The sequence below is a fragment of the Scheffersomyces spartinae genome (assembly GCF_019049425.1).
Source record: "Scheffersomyces spartinae strain ARV_011 chromosome Unknown scaffold_14, whole genome shotgun sequence".
In the NCBI taxonomy this organism is placed as follows: Eukaryota; Fungi; Ascomycota; class Pichiomycetes; order Serinales; family Debaryomycetaceae; genus Lizanozyma; species Lizanozyma spartinae.
In genome coordinates, this window is record NW_025065061.1 from 235,869 (window position 1) to 254,882 (window position 19,014).

The following is a 19,014-nucleotide window of genomic DNA, read 5'->3' on the forward strand; positions in this document are numbered from 1 at the left end:
TTATTATTATTATTATAATAGTATACATTTAAGTAGTCCAGAGTCTTGCTGTACCATCAGCACCAGCAGAGAACAACCAGGCTTCTTTAGGATGCCATGCCAAATCCAATACACCAAGATTATTGATGATCTTATGACCAGTCAATTTCTTTAATGGTACCAATAAGGGATTAGTCATCAAATCATCATAAACCATTCCATGGAAAACATGAATAGTACCATCATCTGAAGCGGATGCAAAAAGTGGCAAGTTCCCTCTATGGAATGTAATGGAACGAACAGCTCTTTCATGATATCTTAAGGTCTTATAAGGGGTGGCTGATAAGTCTAAATCATGCCAAAGAACTCTCTTATCATAAGATGATGCAAGTAAATTGTCACCACGAGGATGAATATCAATATTGGCAAGGAGACGTGCACCGGGAAGTAACTTCTTCACGAGTACTTGTTGGGCCAAGTCATATATACGGATAGTTCTTTGAGAACACACAAACAATTGAGGCTTGAAAGGATGGAACTTGGCATCCATAATGATCCCCTTGGATTTCTTGAATGGTGACTGAGATAAATGCTTAGATAATTGATGGATCAAGACGGCAGTGTTCTTACTCTCTGGTGAAACAGTGACGAAATAATCACCCTTACGATGCCAGCTAACCTTCTTGACTGTACGACGACACTCAATGACAGCTGCTATACCATCTTGAGATTGGCTGGCGTTAGGGGTAAACCATTTAGCAACTTCTGTCTTTTTGGAATCCCCCTTGGTTGAAGGTTCCTCGTCATCATCATCGTTATCAGCTTCATCGTCATTACCCTTGATCTTGATGTCTCCCTTTTTATTTCCAAACTTATCGTAACCCCAACCACTTTCAATCTTAGATCTACCGGCATTCTCAATTTCGTAGCCAAACACAGGTGGTACTATCAAGTAAATGATTTCACCAGCACATGCAGCCAAAATACCAACTTCAGCATCAGGGTGCCATTCCAAAGTTTCGATATGATCTGATGCCAAGTCATCTTCCTTAACCAATTGAATCTTGTGAACTTGTCTTCCAGTCAAGATTTCCCATATTCTAATAGAACCATCATCTGATCCAGTAGCCAACCATAATCCAGAAGGATCAATCGAAAGTGTCCTTATTCTGCCAGTATGTCCTTCATAAACAGTAGAGGTACGGATTGGGAATGGTCTCAAATCCTTTGGTGATGGTAAGTCAGGGATTAAGCTATCAGGATCAATGTTCAACTTATTATGACGAACTCTTGGGGCTAAGTAAAGATCAAGACATCTTTCAAACTTTTCTCTAACTGATTCTTGATATCCTGGAACCTTTCTTAACGCATTGTATTTTTGAGGAATAAAACTACGTTCTCTATCTTCGGGATCGGCTTGCAACCATTTTTGTTTCTCTTCTTCGGAAAGTAAGTATTCAGCAGGTGGATTATAACTTTCTTCGTTGGTTGGTGGAGGTAATTTAGGTGCTCTTAAGTTCATGATATGATCCTCAAATTCTTGACCATCAGTATCTTTCCATAAATCAAAGTTCATCCTTTCTTGTTCAGCTTGTTGTTTAACTTTTGATGGTGGAATAATTCTTCCTTCTCTAATGGCTCTAACAATCTTCATGATTCTCTTTGCTTCATGTTTGGAAGGGACAAATCTTCTTTTGGGTTCAGGAACAGCAGTTAATGGCATGACTTCTTCATGTCTAGTAAACCAATCAACATAATCTTCATAAGGATTGATTTCAGAAGTATTTTCTTGAGCTTGAATCTTACGAATAAGTTCCAATTCTTCATCCGAGATTTTCAACCCTGAACCGGTGTTTTGATCTAATAACCCAGTCCATCCTTCAGGTAAGTCGATGGATTCCAATAATTGATCCAATGCAGATCCCTTAGCAGGTCTCATGATTCTTTTCCCATTGATATCATACCCTATGTGAGGGAACTCTTCGTACGCACTTATAGGAACGTTACCAATGGTGTTAAAATCTTCAGCATCTGAATCATCTGAATCATAAACAGGATTAATTTCAGGCTTTATTTCCCGAGGCTTACCGTCAGAAAACGTGGTATGAATAGTCTTATCTGAATCTTCAGTGGGTATTACCTTCAATTTAATGTTGGATAATTTGTCTGTGATGGAAGCTGAATCTTCCCTTGGTTCATCTGAAAAATCAGAAGAATCATAGTCACTGGCATCTTCTTCCGAGCCAATCAAATCATTCAATTCTGCGTCAGAATCAGTTTCATCATCGGATTCCTCTTCTTCCGCTACTTCTTTTTGATTTTCTTCTTCATTATTATCTTCCTCATCACTCGAGGCATCTATCAAGCCTTCTACTTGAAACTCATCTTCAGACTCAACTTCAACGTCATCTTCCTGTTTTCTCTTTCTGGAAGACACATCCGTCTTCTTCACGGAAGTATTCTTTCTGGCCATAGCTCACAACAAACTATCCCCTGTTATGCTTGATCGAGCTTTGCTTGAGACGGTGTAGTAGTGGAAAAGTTTTAGTGGTATGAAAACCAAATCACACTGGGAGATGTGCGATGAGCTTCGCGTATCACGTGACTATACATTGCTTAAGTAATAAAGCGTACGGAGGTACGGTTATAAGATCTCACAGAAGGTACAGATGTTATACTAGGACAGTGTATATCAATACTATGAATGCCATTAAGAAGATCAACCAGCTTAACCGACAGGAGCTAGAGAATAACGTACTGGACCGAGCGTCGTGGCACTATGAGCGTCGCGATACAAACTATATCTACATCGGAGGGTTACCATCGGAATTAAAAGAGTATGATGTGTTGGTGATCTTTAGCCAATATGGAATCCCTACACATATCAATCTTGTTAAGAACGAAGAGACTGGTGAACTTAAGGGGTTTGGTTATTTGAAGTATAATGACTTCCGTAGCTGTGTGTTAGCAATAGACAATTTGAATGGTATTAAGTTACTTGATCTGCACTACCTCCGAGTAGACCATGCCAATTACAGACTTCCGAAAGGTAAGGAAGAAGATGACTTCAAGATCGACTACAGTCAATATGTTGAAACTAAGAATACTGGTTCTTCTAAGATGATTAAGCTATTTAGTGAAGCAGAACAGAATGATCATGACCCCTTGAAGAATATGAAACAAAACGACAATGATGAGTTGAGGGATCCAATAAGTGACATAAAACAAACTAATGTTGATGAGTTGAAGGATCCATTGAGCGACGTGAAGCAAAACGATAGTGATGAAGAGTTAAAAGATCCTATGGCTAACTTTATTGAAATCGCTAAGACAGAAACCAAGAAGAGATCACATCATGCGAAAAGCAGCAGTCGTAAGAAACAAAAGGAGAATGATAAGAAAGCTGAATTGTTCTTAGCAGACATATTCCAAAAGTCCAAGAAAGATAACCAATTTCATTAGTTCTTTCGATTTTGATAATTGGTGTAGTAATCGTAAAACTTCTTTTTGTTCTCCACAATCATATTAGGACCAACTTGGTACAACCCTGAGTATTCAAAAGCCTTGACAATGTCATTATTAATGTTCTTGGAGATATCATTTATGTCGTATAACTTACATTTAATAGCGTTGGAACGATTTGAATTGGTGAGAAGCTCATAGTAATATGAATAGGAACTGAGTGGTAGTGGAGTAGTCAACAGCAATGGTACAACTTTCAAAGCTAACACACGCAACTTCGTAGCATTATTAACAAGTAGGGAGCCTTCTAAGTTGGCTATAAACGGCAAAATAGCCTTGTTATTCGAGGGGGTTCCCTCAAAGAACACAAATGTGGTTTTTGACTTCAACGATTTAAAATCAGTAAACTTGATACCATTTCCAAAATCAAATTGACCACTCAATGTCTTGCTAAAGAACTGACTAACCGTAAATTGGTATAAGTCTCCTTTGGTATCAGGGATCAAACATAAAGTAGAACTGGGACTCTTGGAAATGCATTTACAAATCATATAATCTACGGGAGACACATAATTGGTAAATATAACTTGGCCTTTATCGGGTCTAAGGGACTTTATCACTTCAAGTTTCGATTTCTTGACTCCATCAATTGTCAAATCAATGTTATTGAATCCATAAAGTGATATAAGTATGAATTTATAGAGTCCAAATACAAAAGCCAATACTAAAACTGGCACCTTCCATAGCAAAGAAAATGGACTACTAACTTTTTTAAGGAAACTTGGAGTAGGTTTAGGAGCAGGCATAAACGGTGATATACCCGTACCACTATCTCTCCAAGCCGAGAACTTCTCCATGACTATAAGTATTGAAGATGGTGGCTAACAATAAGTGTAGGAAGTCAGTCAGAATTTAGTTTAGTATGCTAATTTTTCTGTACTACAACAGACTGAGATTTACACCATGGTGATTACTTTTACGCCGTCACATTCTATGAATAAAACAAGATTTGAATTCAATTAAACACTAATATACACTATAAGTAAAAGAAAATAACACAAATGACCAGACCCTTAAAACCGAAGTCTTCAACATATACAAACTAAAAGTGTCGAGGCAATAAGACGAACCAAAAAAGAGATCAACACTTATAATTCTTGAGAAGGCTTGGCCTTCTTGGCTGGCAATAAGGTAGGGTGAATGGCTGGCAAAACACCACCTTGGGCAATAGTAACATGACCCAACAATTTGTTTAATTCCTCATCATTTCTGATGGCCAATTGCAAGTGTCTTGGGATAATTCTAGACTTCTTGTTGTCTCTAGCAGCGTTACCGGCCAATTCCAAGATTTCAGCAGTTAAATATTCTAAAACAGAAGTCAAGTAAACTGGAGCACCAGAACCAACTCTTTGAGCGTAGTTACCCTTTCTTAACAATCTGTGAACTCTACCGACTGGGAAAATCAAACCAGCCTTGGCTGATCTGGTTGTGGAGGCCTTTTCAGTAGAACCAGCTTTACCTTTACCACCGGACATTGTATGTGATTATATATTAATATGTGAATGTTTGGAGATTAACAACACCTTAATGACTTTTTTTATTCCAATTTATCAACAGGTGGATTTCTTGTTGTTTTTATAGTGGTGGGGTTTTTTTTTTTCTCCTACAAGGGAGTCGCGATTGAGTTAGTGGAATGGCAATTTGTATGGGGAGAGAGGAACAACAATTAGCTTACTGCGTAAAGGATTGGTATAGGTTTAATCTGTAACGTGACCAGAGTAGAATTCAGTACAGGATTAGTAGTACATCGGTAGATTGGGGTACAACACAGTACAACACAGTACAACACAGTACAGCGAGGTGTCCCATTCTGCAAGTAGGTTTCGGCTGATGGTTCCAATAACAACAACCTCTACAAAGCAACAGAACAAAGCGTAACGTGATACTTCCGAGGGAAAAAAGGCCGAAAAAAGACAAGAGAGCACAAGCTAACAAAGAAAGGAAAGAGAGAGGGAGGGAGGAGAGGGCAATCACACAACAGAGAAAGAAGGAGAGTATAGAAAAGGGAGAGTGTACTTCGGTGTAAATTTGAGATTTCGCAGTAAATTTCAGTATGACATACCGCGTTCCTACCCACACGATTTGGAAATTTTCGTGGGGCAAATGCTGCAAACACCAATTGCCCTAGTAAAATACAACTTGAATAATACCTTAGTGTAATTGTTCATTGTCAAACTAATAACAATATGCTAGTAATAGCACTACTTTTCTAGAGTGATAATATTACCTATCAGTTTGTTATTATTTTCCACCCACTCTCTCCATACCATTTTTTTTTGTGCACACCCAAAGCGATTATAGTGGTTTGTTTGCAAACGAGTTTTTCGTTGCACGAGTATAAATACATTGGTGGATCCCCTTGACTTAAAAAAATGTAATGTTTTTATTTCACCAACTTTATCTATCAATAAATAACACATAATGGCTCCTCCATCCACTAAAGCTGAAAAGAAACCCGCTTCCAAGGCCCCAGCTGAAAAGAAGCCAGCTGCTAAGAAGACTGCTTCCACCACTGATACTAAGAAGAGAACTAAGACCAGAAAGGAAACTTACTCTTCTTATATTTACAAAGTCTTGAAGCAAACTCACCCTGATACTGGTATCTCCAGACAAGCTATGTCTATCATGAACTCCTTTGTTGATGACATTTTTGAAAGAATTGCTTCTGAAGCCTCAAAGTTGGCTGCTTACAACAAGAGATCTACTATCTCTGCCAGAGAAATCCAAACTGCTGTTAGATTGATCTTGCCAGGTGAATTGGCTAAGCACGCTGTCTCTGAAGGTACTAGAGCTGTTACCAAGTACTCTTCTGCTGCCTCTTAATTGAGTTTCAAATTTGCTGTTTATTTCCCCTTTTATATGTACATTAGTTTTAAGTTGTTTTATTAATCAAGTCTTTTCTTTAGATATCTGTAATCGTAGTACAATTGCTGAATTTAGTATATGCTCTTTACTTCTATTTACAAATGAATGTCAGGCTTCAACTCACTGTGCCATTTCTATTACCATCACCATCATCATCACCATCATCATAGTGGTATACTTGTAGCCAAAGTAACCATGCACAGGTGACATTGAATAAATGGTGAATCCAAAATGTATGTCTTGTACCAAAAATTAAACTGTAACCAATAAAGTATACCAAAATCGATATGGTTACTCTGAATGAACAATTGATCCATTCTAAATTCAACTTACCCCCCTTTGCTATTTCTGTGGTCAAGTACTCATTCCTCTCCAAGAATAACATGATAGGCAAGACAGATAAAATATTATGATGAGAACTAAATGCTGTTCTCCAATTAATTGCCAAATTATGAATGTGCACAATCACTATAGGAATATCAATAGGCATAACCCAAAGCATGAGAGCCAATATAGAAACTTGAAAGTTTAATAATTGTTGTCCATCTCTTGAACTTGAGTCCCCTTTGGTTTTAATTATCCCATACAACTTCAAACAATTGATCCCCTGTGCGAAACAACAGATCACTGTAATCACTTGAAAGGGAACATAAAATGCAACAAGAGTTACAAGAGCTAATGCTATTAATAATCTGTGCATCTTGATACTCCGACCTGGAATTCTGAGGAGAAAAGACGATGATGATGTTGGTGATAATGATGTTGGTGATAATGATGATGCTTCTTTGTCCAAGTCCTTTGGTGTCTTATTTTCGGCATCAACCGGTGTTCCATGAGCTTCCCGTTTCTGAGCATACACTCCAGTAGCCTTGTAGAAGCCTCTAACACAAGCACCAAAAATAAATAGCAATAAGCTAATAACTTTGTAAGTCAAAAACACAATGAAAATGCTTATGCAATAAAAGATCACCGGAATTAAAAATAAGGAGTCTTCCTCTAGTCCCATATATAATTTATTCCATTGATACCCATTTTCATACATGAATGAAGAAAGTTCCCGATCTCTAAAGGTAACTGGATCCAAAAGACTTAAAATTTGATTAATCAAAGGTATTTTAACAAGCCAACTTAAGTTTGCCAATACCACCACCGATATCACAAACATTAGAGGACTTGTAATCAATTGTAATCCCGTCTGGAAATTAGGAAACATTTTAAAATGCCTAAAGTAAATAAATTGTCTTAAGATAACAAGCAAGCAAGTCATCACACAGAATGAAACAACAGTTAGTCGATAACGAAGAACTAATAATCTTAAGCTCATAATATAATCAATGCTTAAATTGACATCAAGGGGTCCGTTACTAATGTCATTATCACTCCACAACTGTAAATTTAGACCCTTATTTTTCTTATCAACTTTGAATGGAATAAATGGGGCTATATTGTGACAAAATAACGTCAAGGTTGATTTATCACCAATATTAATATGCCATTTACTTTCATAGGGATCATCGCTCCATTGTCGAATAAATGGAGAAAATATTCCCACTTTCGAATGCTTGTCGTCATTGGTAAAGTGCAAAGAAATCTTATACGCAAGAAGAGATGACCATGCACTAGGGATTTGAATACTGAACATCAATGGTCTATTACTGGGTAAACTTACATCTGCTCCACGGAATAGCAATGAAATCAATTCAGAATTCCCAAGAGTATCCACAGTATTTTCTTGCAACGAGGTTTCTCCAATAACAAAGGCATTCTCGTCTTTCCTAAGATCACCTGGAGTGTTAACAACTAAAATAGAATCAAACTTTGAAAGTATTGATGAATCAAGATGTATCCCATAAAATGGAGATTGGTTCCCAAGAAACGACGAATCGGCAAGCAACTGTACTTGCACACTATCTGATCGAGGAACAGCATGTAAGTCTTTTGAAATATCACTGCAATATAGTGATGCATACTTATCTGAGCCAGAATTTGTAAAGTCTAAGGTGCTTATTAACTTGTCCCTCAAAATATCCTTATTGGCACAAAGCAATAACGATCGTGGATCCGATTTAGTGTCATTGATACTTGCAAACTTTAATGATGTCAATAAAGAAAAGGAAATATTAGAAGTAGGTGGGATAGTAAATAAATTAAACTTCTTTCCCACATTATCCTTGGTTAATTTCATATGACTTTCTTTGTCCAATGAATATGAATTTAGTAATTGGGTATCAATTTTTAAATTGTGGAATTCAGATTGGATAGTGTTGACAGAAGAAGCAAATGCAATACTATCTTGAAGAGCATAATTTTCAAACCCACTTAAGTAGTTCTTCCTGAAAACATTCATTCGCTTTTCTAATGGATATACTCTTGAAGGTGAGGAAATATCAGCAATCTCCAAAAGAGATTTAGCAATAACTCGACGTAATTGACCGCACCAAACAATTGCTAAATGATCAACTGGAGACCATATTGAGGGAATACCTGTAGTATATACAGTGAACCCGTTCGAGAGAGGTACAAGATGGCCAATGGCAGTATAATCTGCTGGTAAGGTCGCATCTAGACCTCCACCTGTTATGGATATTAATGACAAGTTTGCAAGTCTACTATATGCAATTTGGGAAATGTTTTGGAAACCTTCGTACCAGAATTTATCAACTAATGAATACATTTTCACAACGTCTGCATCAAAAGTTAAAGGAGCAGCTGCATGAGGAGATGCTAAAGTAATAATTGTATTCACTGATTCTTCAACATAATTAGGCAAAGCTAGCATTGCACGAGCCACAATCCCACCCATTGAATGGCCTATTATCACTACGGATGTTGGGGGATTGGGTTTGTCAGCATAAAGTGACAATATCAACTTAACAGCTTCGTTTAAGAAATTAGCTTGTTCCATCATGGTCTGTCCATGGAATGCCGTAAAGTCTTCATTGAAATCCGCTGCAAAAAAGTCAAAATTCTTCATATGGGGGTTGTCTATGTCCTGTTCACGGGTATCATCATCACCAAAAAAGAGATTGGAAGTTTCCGCAGCTATTGATCGAACTTGCTTGTAGGATCCTGCGTTTCCAGGAATAAACAACACAGGAATTCCATTTAAAAATGACATGTCTTCTGTTTGTTCATAATGATTAGCAGGAACAGAGTCTTTCCCCACTTCCCTATATAAATAAAGGGAATACTTTGAAGCGTATTGAGAAGCTGCTGAATCCATTCCTTGGATACGAGCATATGATGGAACCATATATATTAAGCGACATCCTGGAGATTCTGCGCTGCCTAAATCAGCCACATACAGCATTCCAATAAGGTAACATAATAAGAATCCTACAAGTGCCATAATATAAAGAAATGTCTTATTGGTACGATTCTGATATCGTGATGGAGAAGTCATCATATTGGCACTTATTTTGTTGCACATCTTAGTAACTAAGGTACAGGGGTTTAATGTTATGTCTGTTGTTGTACCATTCACTGCGATATGGGGGGGCTGAGGAGGATGAGTAGTCTTGAACTTTTCTATCAATTCTGATGAATTGAAAGTCAGCAGCTGCTGTGATGGTGATAACGTCAACAGAGTAGAATGATGATGGTCGGATCCACGGCTTGTCCTTGCCCCCGTGCCCGTTGGACTGTTGTTGTTATTGTATAGCGGAAGCACTTTGAAACTTAAAAGGAAAACCTCGCAATGAAGCCAATGTCATTCAATTATATCCTGGTTGAGTCTCTCCTACACGTGCAAAATGTAGAAAATCCGTAGTTTTGTATATATGGAGGCTCGGGGGTGAGGTATCTGCTTGCGGTCGAGTTGTGTGTTAAATATTATTAATTAGAAACAAAGGTACAATGGTTTAGTCAATCGTACGGAAGAAACAAGTTTGCGAAAAAGTACTCTTTAAACTTCTACTCGAACGAACTTTGTGTCAAAAGACCGGGCTAAGTCTGAAGCAAAGTTGTAAACAATAGAGTGCGGCTACAGGCCACCGGCCACACACAGCCTTGAAATTACAGTATATTGTAACTAATAAGGAAAGCTTAATTTGTCTGCTGTACTCCATTATCAGGAGTTTGCACGTGAGGGTATTTACTAATGAGCAAACGAAGGAAAAAATATTCATTCCCGTTACAGATTATAATAAAGACGTATGCGATTTACAGTATACGATTTACAGTATACGATTTGTGATATAAAGAGTGTCAATGTTTATCTATGCACGCGCTATTATTACTGTGGTTCTCTCTTGTAAATCTGTACTATTATATCTCAGTTTTACTGTAACAAGGTGTCAAACTTCTTGACAGGACTATGCATGACATATACGAACACTACTGTATCAACAGGAGTTGCACAATATTGATGAGGGAGGCACAGCAGTTTTAGGTGCAAACCATCTATCAAGTTTACATGGATATTTTTAGCGCCAGTAACCATTCCTTGTACCGGAGGTAAACATCTCAATTGTGTCCAAACCTTATTGTTGCTCTTCGTTATCATTATCTTTCTTCTGCTGCTCCTTGACAGCCAATTGGCTAATGCCCCGAAGGAATGCCCCGACACCTTCGCCACTATACTCAAATTTTAATGATTGAGACATAAGCATTCCACTGCCTGGCACAGAACTAAGAATGCCTTCAAGATATCTTACTTGTCTTTTGAATACCCCACTGCGGAATACTTTAAGCAAAAACTCCTTATCCAATTTCCGAGTATTCTTATATTCTTCTGGCAATATAGGGGCCATAATTTTTGCGGCTTCATCTTCAGTCAAGGTATCAAAGTACTTTTTGACATTTTCTTCAGTTAAAATTGATGTAATAGATTGTGGGAAACTAGAGAGATAAATTTTTAGTTAGTACAATGTTTTCTTCACAGACAGAATTAAATCTATTGATAATATACAATTGATGTCAACATCAATAAAGGTAAATTATTGATAGTTAGACATGAAAATACGACTTTTGATAAAAAGTAAATTTTCAGTTGCTAGGTAAGCTCAAAGTGTCGAACAGACGGTAGGTAGTACTTACGATATCATGGTATCTTTATTTTCTTCAGCGTCACGAGCTGAAGTGATAGCAGTTTTCTCCTCTTCTTCCTCTTCTTCATCACCTTCAGAAGCAAATAACGTTTCTATTTCCTTAACCAATGCTTCATCTTTAGCAGTCAATTGGTCCAACTCTTGATCATCACCAGGGTCCTGTAACCAATATAAATACTTGGCTCCAGAAGACAAGTATGTTAGGGCAAATACACGTCCAGTCTTACATGATTTCACTTGCTTGAAGGTAACATCACCAGGCATAATCAATAATTCATCTTTTTCAAGATTACTTGAATCTGCCTTAGGATTCCACACAAATTCATACATGCTCTCATCTTCCATTTGAGTTATGGTGACTTGGCCCTTGATTGCTAAGGGCTCGCACTTTTTGGTTTCTTCATCGTATAGCACCTTCCCGGCATTAAACTTCACTCCACTGGACATTTGATTGTGATGATATATATATGTATACTCTATTAGATGCACAAGACAAACTGGAATTGAAATAGATTTGAAAGAGCTAGTTTTGGCAGTTTCAATAGTATCAAGACTCTGAACATTTTGGCCACCACTTTTTCGATAATCGAACTAAACTTTCGGTCGTAATACACGACCGTATCTAAACTTTTATAATTAAACGGTTAACTTTGATTTCAACTTTTCAACTCGATAGAAAGTATACAACTTTGTTCAATAGAATAGGGATGAGTGAATTTCCTCCTAAAGAAGTACAACTCCTTGTTACGGAGATCTCCGGGATTTTGCGACTGAGAAACCAAACATTGGGGGTATCTGAGGCAGCATGTGGTGGACTTATTTCTGCATACTTGGTTTCAGTACCCGGAGCTTCCAACTTCTATATTGGTGGTAAACTTGTTTATTCCCTTAAGCAAAGATTGAAACTTTCAGGTTGGTCAGATAGCGATATTTCCCATTATATGGGACCTTCGGAAGAAGTTGCCTTAAGACTTGCTCGCACCACAAAGTATGAACTTGGATCTACTTTTGTATTATCAGAAACAGGTTATGCTGGTCCTGGGACTGATTTGCATTTGAATGACTCGATTAAGGTTAAAGAGAATAATGGTAGTGAAGTTGGTACTGTGTTTTTGGGATTACACGGACCTAACCTTGAAGTATCGACTACAAAAAGGACCACTAGTCAAGTCCGGGCTTTGAATATGGCCCAATTTGCAAAGTTTGCTTTAGAATTTCTACTTGAACAATTGAAAGCTCAATAACTTAACTTTAGAAGCATTGTTTTATTAATTCTTTCAATACCAGGTTATAATTTGCTGCATAATGAATACACAAATATTGACTGATATAATTGAGGTAAACATAAACAAAAATAAGAGCATTCTTAGGCTCTTAAAAACTTATAAACTTCAGATTCAAATTCATTGTTTGCTTCTAGACATTTTTCATCAAAGAATGGAAACACTTGGGTGGCAAGCATTCCAGCTACTCCCTCCGTAGGATCGATCCAATAGTAAAGATTGGGTAATCCACACCACATAAATGATTTAGCAGAACGACCGGTTGGTAAAGGAACATCAGTTCTATAGAATGAAGATGTCCATGTATGAAGTTCTTTAGGAAGCTGACTAAATGTGGTAACCGGTTTTGAATAATAAGGCTGTGAATGTTCAAGAGAATCTTCAACAAATACTCCCTCTGGTAACAAATTAGCAAAGGAATAGTTTTCTACAGATTCAGGTTTAAGGATTTGTTTCCCAGTTATAGGAGAAGTACCTTTGTTCAAGAAAATCAGTAGAAACCTCAAGTAATCTGGGATTGTCCCATAGAGTCCATGTCCTCCACAGTGGAATTCTGGTTCCAAAGGTCTATCATCTGGAAGAACCTTCAAAGATCCATTTTCTTCACGAGAATGAATAATAGCCTTGTTAGCAACTTGTTCAGGTTTTCTAATAAATGTCATACTGGTTATTCCTAAGGGTGCAAAAATATTCTTTTTGAAATATTCGTCTAATGTAACACCAGATACCTTTTGAATCACTTGTCCAAGCACATCTATGTTAACACCATAGTGCCATTTAGTACCTGGTTCGTAGATATACGGAGTTAAGATTTCGTCCCATGAATCCTTGAATGGATCTGGCTTTCCTGTGGTATCATAAAGTTTGGCATATTTAAAGGAAAAAAAAGTATAGGAAAAACCAGCTGTATGAGTCAACAAGTTTCTTATAGTTGGTTTATTAACAGGATCCTTAAATATACATTTGTCATTCTCATCGAAACCATCTAAGATTTTGATACCTTTAATTTCTGGAATGTAATTCTCAACAAGATCATCTAAACCAAGTAGTCCCTTTTCAATAAGTTGTACTGCTGCAGTTGTAGTAACAGCCTTTGTGGTGGAGTATAATTCAAAAATGGTATCAAGATTAGTTTTCCCTTCTGGGTTGTTTAAATTGTTACTACCACTGGCTCCCAGATAAATGATTCCATCTTTAGTAACAACCCCAGCGGATATCATGGGTAAATTCCCTTCTTTGGTCCACTTCTCAAGAATAGGGTCAAGTCTTTCTTTCAATGACATCTTTATGGATAATATTTTCGTACAGTATATCTTGATGATAATTAAGGTCCTCCACCCAACTTTATGGGGAACAACTCATTACTTATATATCGTCCTCAAAGCCATCCTTAGTAAACAATCACTGAATTTAGTTTACAGAAGTCCCAAGGCATCTATAATGTCTCGGGTTGAAGGAATAACCAGGACGAGATTTGTGGGGTATTTTGTGCTCTATCCGAGATTCATCCGCAAAAATCATCTGTCGTAGCCCGAAATCTGGGGTACATCATCACATACAAATTTGGTACCAATGGCTGGGTAAACGTTTAGATTTACCTACTAGGGTTTACCTATTAAAATTTAGGAAGGTCATTGCTATAAGGGAAAGTAATGTACCATGTCGTCGTCTTAATTTCAAACCACCAGTTCTCAGAGTCTATTACTAGGGATTGTACGTCTCATCCCCTCCACTGTTGTTCCCCACTCTGTTTTATCCTCGCATGTTGGAAGGAACCCTACACATTGATCGTCAGTAGTCTATATTAATGTCTATAAGCAATATCAGTAGGTGGAGATACCCATGTAGCCGATGCGGAGTTAAGTGAATGAAGATCCTGGTATCAGCACAATATTAACAAACAGATACAATACAAGAATATTTGGTCATTAACTATTAGCTTGTTATAAATTACCACAAGCCTTGATTTAATTTACCAAAAAAGGGTTGCCAATCAACACTTGCTTGATAGTTATGTCTGCCTTAACCCCTAAGAAGGCACTTACAAGTTCCGTGGAGCCGTGCAGCCTTTACGGTTTTCGCCTTTCTCATATTGTTAGTACCCTGAAGATGTTCCATCAAAGTGCTTTTAATCAAACAGATATTGCTCAAGAGAACACTGTGGCGTATGTGCCAGACTAGTGATTGTATCGTATAATACAACTAATTGACATAAATTAAATTACAGCTAGCCCTAACTACTTTTTTTATAAATGTTTCCTTTATATTCATGAATGTCCTTGTTTAATGTGGTACCAAAATAAATGAAAAGCAGATCCTACAACAAAAGAAATGGCTAGTCAATATACCATTGCATTAGTTTCTTAAAAGACTACGATAGCTACCAGCACGTTTAGATACTAGCACATACTAAGTCTAGCCACTAATCTTGAGCACGCACCTTATTCCGCAAATGCTTATCATGAGACGACATGCGACATAATCGTGCCATACCAAATGTGCCTTTCAATTCTGAAACACCATACAATAACTCGAATGCATATAAGGAAGTTTCCATATATGTCGTCAAATTGGGTACTGGCCATAGAGAAGTTATTACCAACACATATATGTCGATACCTAAGGCCAATCAAACGTAATAGCATGGAAACCGTTACTTAATCTCCTTGAATATGACTTGCGATTGGAGGTTTCACAGTCTTGACGTCTACGTAATGAATCATGTGCATACCTCAATTACTCCGCTAATGTTTCACTAATAGCAATCGATAGATGTGGATTGGCTAAGTAATCAACCTTTGTAAACACAACTACTACTTCAATTGTGTATGTCGTATTCCGTACCTACTTACCATATCTGTCTTATCTCTTGTATTACTAATTTGATTGAACCTCATCACCATTTAATTGCTTAATCGTATGCATCTTGTCCCAGCCTATCATACCGGTGGGCACTTCAGACACGCGTCGTTCTCCTCACAAAATGTCGCTCTATGATCCGGAAAATTTCTCACCGCACTAAAACCAAAACACTAGCACATTTAAAATAGGCGCCGACAATTGAAAACCAAAACATCAAAAATCAACCGTGTTAAGGTCCAAAAATTGTTTCTTTATCATTGCATTCAGTCATCAGATCCTCCTACTGAAGACTAACAGACTACACGTATCGGTATCTTCCATTGATTAACAGTACAGACTGGCTTTTGATACACGGGAATGAGTATGTTGTTTTGTTGAGGTGTGATTGAGTGATAACATACGAGAGCATAAGTACAGGTGTTGAAAGCGAAGTTATGATTGTTTATGGAAACTAAAATATACACCGTGAACAGCATTATCTAAAGCTCTTTTGGGCTTTGTTTCTTACTTGCTTTCTTTCTGCTGTCACTTATATATTCAAGATTATGTTTCACGACGTGTCCCTTGGCATTGAATACTAACTAATTAATCATAGCTGAAGTAGCAAGCGAAAACGCTGCTGGCCCCGCACCAGTTAATGGTTCCAAACCTGTACAAGAATTGAAGATCATCAAACGTAAGTTGAATGGATATGTCGGGTTTGCTAACTTACCCAAACAGTGGCACCGTAAGTCAATTAGAAGAGGATTCAATTTGAATTTGATGGTTGTAGGAGAAAGTGGTTTGGGTAAGAAGACTTTAGTTAATACATTGTTTAACCGGGAAGTTTTGAAATCAACTGAAGCTGTTTTGGAATCTTTTGATAAGGAAGATGACGAAGAGACCGAAGCAGAAGATGTTACCGTTAAGATCAACGAGTATACCAACATTATTGAAGAAGATGGTGTCAAGTTAAAGTTGAATATTGTCACTGCTCCTGGTTTTGGTGATTCAATCGATAATACCGATTCCTGGAAACCAATAGTCAATGAAGTCAATAGGAGATTTGATCAATATTTGGAAGCTGAAAGCAGAATAAATCGATCTACTATTGATGATCAAAGAATCCACGCCTTGTTATACTTTATTGAACCTACCGGCCATTCTTTAAGAAGTTTGGATATTGAATTTATGAAACAAGTTCATAATAAAGTTAATTTGATTCCAATAATTGCCAAATCTGATACTTTAACAGATAAGGAAATTGTTGACTTCAAACGTAATATCATTAATGATATTTCCTTTCAAAAAATTAAAACCTTTAAGCCTGAAATTTTTGATAATGATGATGAAGAAACCATACTGAATTGTCAAAACATTGTGGATGCTTCACCATTTGCTGTCATTGGATCTACCAAGGAAGTTGAAACCCATGATGGAAGAATTGTTAGAGGAAGAAAATACCCCTGGGGGGTAATTGAAGTTGATAATGAAGAACACAATGATTTTGTTAAACTACGCCAATTATTGATTAGAAATTACTTGGAAGAATTAAAGGAACAAACCAATGATATTCTATATGAGAATTATCGTAACGAAAAGTTGACCAGAATGGGTATAGAGCAAGATAACTCTGTATTCAGAGAGTTTGATCCTTTGGCTAGACAAGAAGAAGAAAGGGCTTTACATGAAGCTAAATTATCCAAGATGGAGAAAGAGATGAACAATGTATTCCAATTGAAGGTTAGTGAAAAGGAAAAGAAATTACAAAGACTGGAGGCCGACTTGTTCAACAGACATAAGGAAATGAAGGATAAGTTGATTAAACAAATCAAGTTATTGGAAGAAAAGAAGGCTCAATTGGAAAAACAAAAGTTATTACCTCCAGATCCAGCTCCAATTCCAAAGAAGAAGGGATTCTTACGTTAGTACCGCTCACCTTCTGTTTATGTGAACAACATAATTAGTGAGTTAATATGTAGAAGTTTTTATTACTCTTTGAATCAATATATATATATATATATGTGTGTGTGTGCGTGTGTGTTAAGATAAGTAAACTTGAAATATATAAACTCGGTACCAGAGGTGTATTTTTCATGTGTTATGTCGGTTTTGTACGACAAAGTACCTACGATAACTTGAGATCATAGGCATATTTAAAGGGTGATTATCTATTTTGTTGGTTGTAACGATTCAACAAGTAACACCCACCAATGATCCACATAGGGCCTTTATAGTGACGGTGAAACGTGTACGATTTCAACTTGTAAAAAGGGAATGCCAGTAGTGAGGATGTCTACTATAGATTGGAGTTCCTTTATGTTACTTCAAAATTTCAGCACCACGCCAAATCTAGTAATAAGTCATGCTGTGTGAAGGTCTTCCAGTGGTTGCGTTTTGGCGACGAAGTAGCAAACTTTTTAATTTTAAAAGGAAAAAAGTTTCTTTACAAACATTTGTTCTCTTTTAAACCGTACAATTGATCATCAATTATGTCTAGTTCTGTTAACAATAGCGTGCCTAAGACAGGCAAGAGAGATGCTACTCCAGTGGGACCAACCACCGCCACAAAAAAGGGGTTCAATCAAGAATTATTGATGAAAACTGTTCAATCATTACAATTTGTGTGGTTTTTGGGTCAAGTTACCACATTGGTAAATACTGTGTTATATACTTTAACATATTTTGGTACTATGAAGAAATGGTATGCTTACTTTTATATTTTGGCATACCTCGGAGTTGTTCAACTGTTTGGTATCTTAGTATACCAATTGGTTTCTAAGACAAGGGATTTTAGAACTATTATTAAGGATGATAATGTTCATTATTTCCTTTTGGGACTGGCATTTATGATTATGAGACCATTTGTTTTGATTGCCTTATATCCATTCTTTTTGTTTTCAATTTTCCATGTATTGGCTTACACTAAGAATTACTTGTTACCTATCTTTTTAAGTACCGATTCATCTGCTTTAGGTAATCAGATTGGCGCATTCATCACTGCCAATAATTCCAAATCAATTGAATTGGCCAGCATCGTTGAATTGTATTCTTTGGTTTGGTTAATTTTAAGAACTTTGACTTTCAGAAAGAGATCCCTTATGCCCTTACTTTATTATTTGGTATTCATAAAGAAGAGATTTGAAACTTCTCAATTCACTCGTAACTACGTTAAAAAGATTGAACTTTCTTTGGACTCTCAAGTTAATAACTTGAAGAACCCTAAAGTGAAGGAAATTTGGATCCAAGTTAAATCAGTATTAAGAAGAATTGGTCAAGTACACATCGTGAACGATTACACTAAGGAAGCCAAGTCTCAATAAATTTGATTGATTGAGTCCTTACAAGAGTCTCGTTCTTTTTTTATAATTGTGCTTCACATCTTTATGCTCTCTGTTTTGTAGTGTATACATTGTGTAGCATGTACAACTCTACTACCATTTTTATTCAATACAATACAAAACAATCCTATGATA

The 19,014-nt window shown here is 36.9% G+C and overlaps 11 protein-coding genes across 11 annotated transcripts; 5 read left to right on the forward strand and 6 right to left on the reverse strand.

Moving 5' to 3' along the window:
* Window positions 1–28: 28 nt before the first annotated feature.
* ERB1 (Erb1p) lies at window positions 29–2,452 on the reverse strand (the record flags this gene model as incomplete). The annotated part of the gene is made up of 1 exon (XM_043191980.1): window positions 29–2,452. One exon carries the CDS (start codon window positions 2,450–2,452, stop codon window positions 29–31), a length of 2,424 nt encoding a protein of 807 aa, XP_043048612.1.
* A 227-nt stretch (window positions 2,453–2,679) lies between these two features.
* On the forward strand, window positions 2,680–3,428 carry KQ657_001181 (U2 snRNP complex subunit; the record flags this gene model as incomplete). Its single annotated transcript, XM_043191981.1, has 2 exons — window positions 2,680–3,352; window positions 3,415–3,428. 2 exons carry the CDS (start codon window positions 2,680–2,682, stop codon window positions 3,426–3,428), a joined length of 687 nt encoding a protein of 228 aa, XP_043048613.1.
* A 9-nt stretch (window positions 3,429–3,437) lies between these two features.
* Window positions 3,438–4,298, reverse strand: KQ657_001182 (lysophosphatidic acid acyltransferase; the record flags this gene model as incomplete). Its single annotated transcript, XM_043191982.1, has 1 exon — window positions 3,438–4,298. The coding sequence occupies one exon, from the start codon at window positions 4,296–4,298 to the stop codon at window positions 3,438–3,440; it is 861 nt and encodes a 286-aa protein (XP_043048614.1).
* Window positions 4,299–4,589: 291 nt separating this feature from the next.
* HTA2 (histone H2A) lies at window positions 4,590–4,976 on the reverse strand (the record flags this gene model as incomplete). The annotated part of the gene is made up of 1 exon (XM_043191983.1): window positions 4,590–4,976. One exon carries the CDS (start codon window positions 4,974–4,976, stop codon window positions 4,590–4,592), a length of 387 nt encoding a protein of 128 aa, XP_043048615.1.
* Window positions 4,977–5,922: 946 nt separating this feature from the next.
* On the forward strand, window positions 5,923–6,324 carry HTB1_1 (uncharacterized protein; the record flags this gene model as incomplete). Its single annotated transcript, XM_043191984.1, has 1 exon — window positions 5,923–6,324. The coding sequence occupies one exon, from the start codon at window positions 5,923–5,925 to the stop codon at window positions 6,322–6,324; it is 402 nt and encodes a 133-aa protein (XP_043048616.1).
* A 137-nt stretch (window positions 6,325–6,461) lies between these two features.
* BST1 (uncharacterized protein) lies at window positions 6,462–9,619 on the reverse strand (the record flags this gene model as incomplete). Its single annotated transcript, XM_043191985.1, has 2 exons — window positions 6,462–6,500; window positions 6,662–9,619. The coding sequence occupies 2 exons, from the start codon at window positions 9,617–9,619 to the stop codon at window positions 6,462–6,464; spliced, it is 2,997 nt and encodes a 998-aa protein (XP_043048617.1).
* Window positions 9,620–10,847: 1,228 nt separating this feature from the next.
* KQ657_001186 (proteasome regulatory particle lid subunit) lies at window positions 10,848–11,861 on the reverse strand (the record flags this gene model as incomplete). Its single annotated transcript, XM_043191986.1, has 2 exons — window positions 10,848–11,205; window positions 11,404–11,861. The coding sequence occupies 2 exons, from the start codon at window positions 11,859–11,861 to the stop codon at window positions 10,848–10,850; spliced, it is 816 nt and encodes a 271-aa protein (XP_043048618.1).
* Window positions 11,862–12,121: 260 nt separating this feature from the next.
* On the forward strand, window positions 12,122–12,658 carry KQ657_001187 (uncharacterized protein; the record flags this gene model as incomplete). Its single annotated transcript, XM_043191987.1, has 1 exon — window positions 12,122–12,658. One exon carries the CDS (start codon window positions 12,122–12,124, stop codon window positions 12,656–12,658), a length of 537 nt encoding a protein of 178 aa, XP_043048619.1.
* Window positions 12,659–12,780: 122 nt separating this feature from the next.
* On the reverse strand, window positions 12,781–13,980 carry KQ657_001188 (serine hydrolase domain-containing protein; the record flags this gene model as incomplete). The annotated part of the gene is made up of 1 exon (XM_043191988.1): window positions 12,781–13,980. One exon carries the CDS (start codon window positions 13,978–13,980, stop codon window positions 12,781–12,783), a length of 1,200 nt encoding a protein of 399 aa, XP_043048620.1.
* A 1,936-nt stretch (window positions 13,981–15,916) lies between these two features.
* CDC3 (septin) lies at window positions 15,917–17,467 on the forward strand (the record flags this gene model as incomplete). Its single annotated transcript, XM_043191989.1, has 2 exons — window positions 15,917–15,920; window positions 16,155–17,467. 2 exons carry the CDS (start codon window positions 15,917–15,919, stop codon window positions 17,465–17,467), a joined length of 1,317 nt encoding a protein of 438 aa, XP_043048621.1.
* A 563-nt stretch (window positions 17,468–18,030) lies between these two features.
* KQ657_001190 (nucleoporin) lies at window positions 18,031–18,861 on the forward strand (the record flags this gene model as incomplete). The annotated part of the gene is made up of 1 exon (XM_043191990.1): window positions 18,031–18,861. The coding sequence occupies one exon, from the start codon at window positions 18,031–18,033 to the stop codon at window positions 18,859–18,861; it is 831 nt and encodes a 276-aa protein (XP_043048622.1).
* Between the last annotated feature and the right edge of the window lie 153 nt (window positions 18,862–19,014).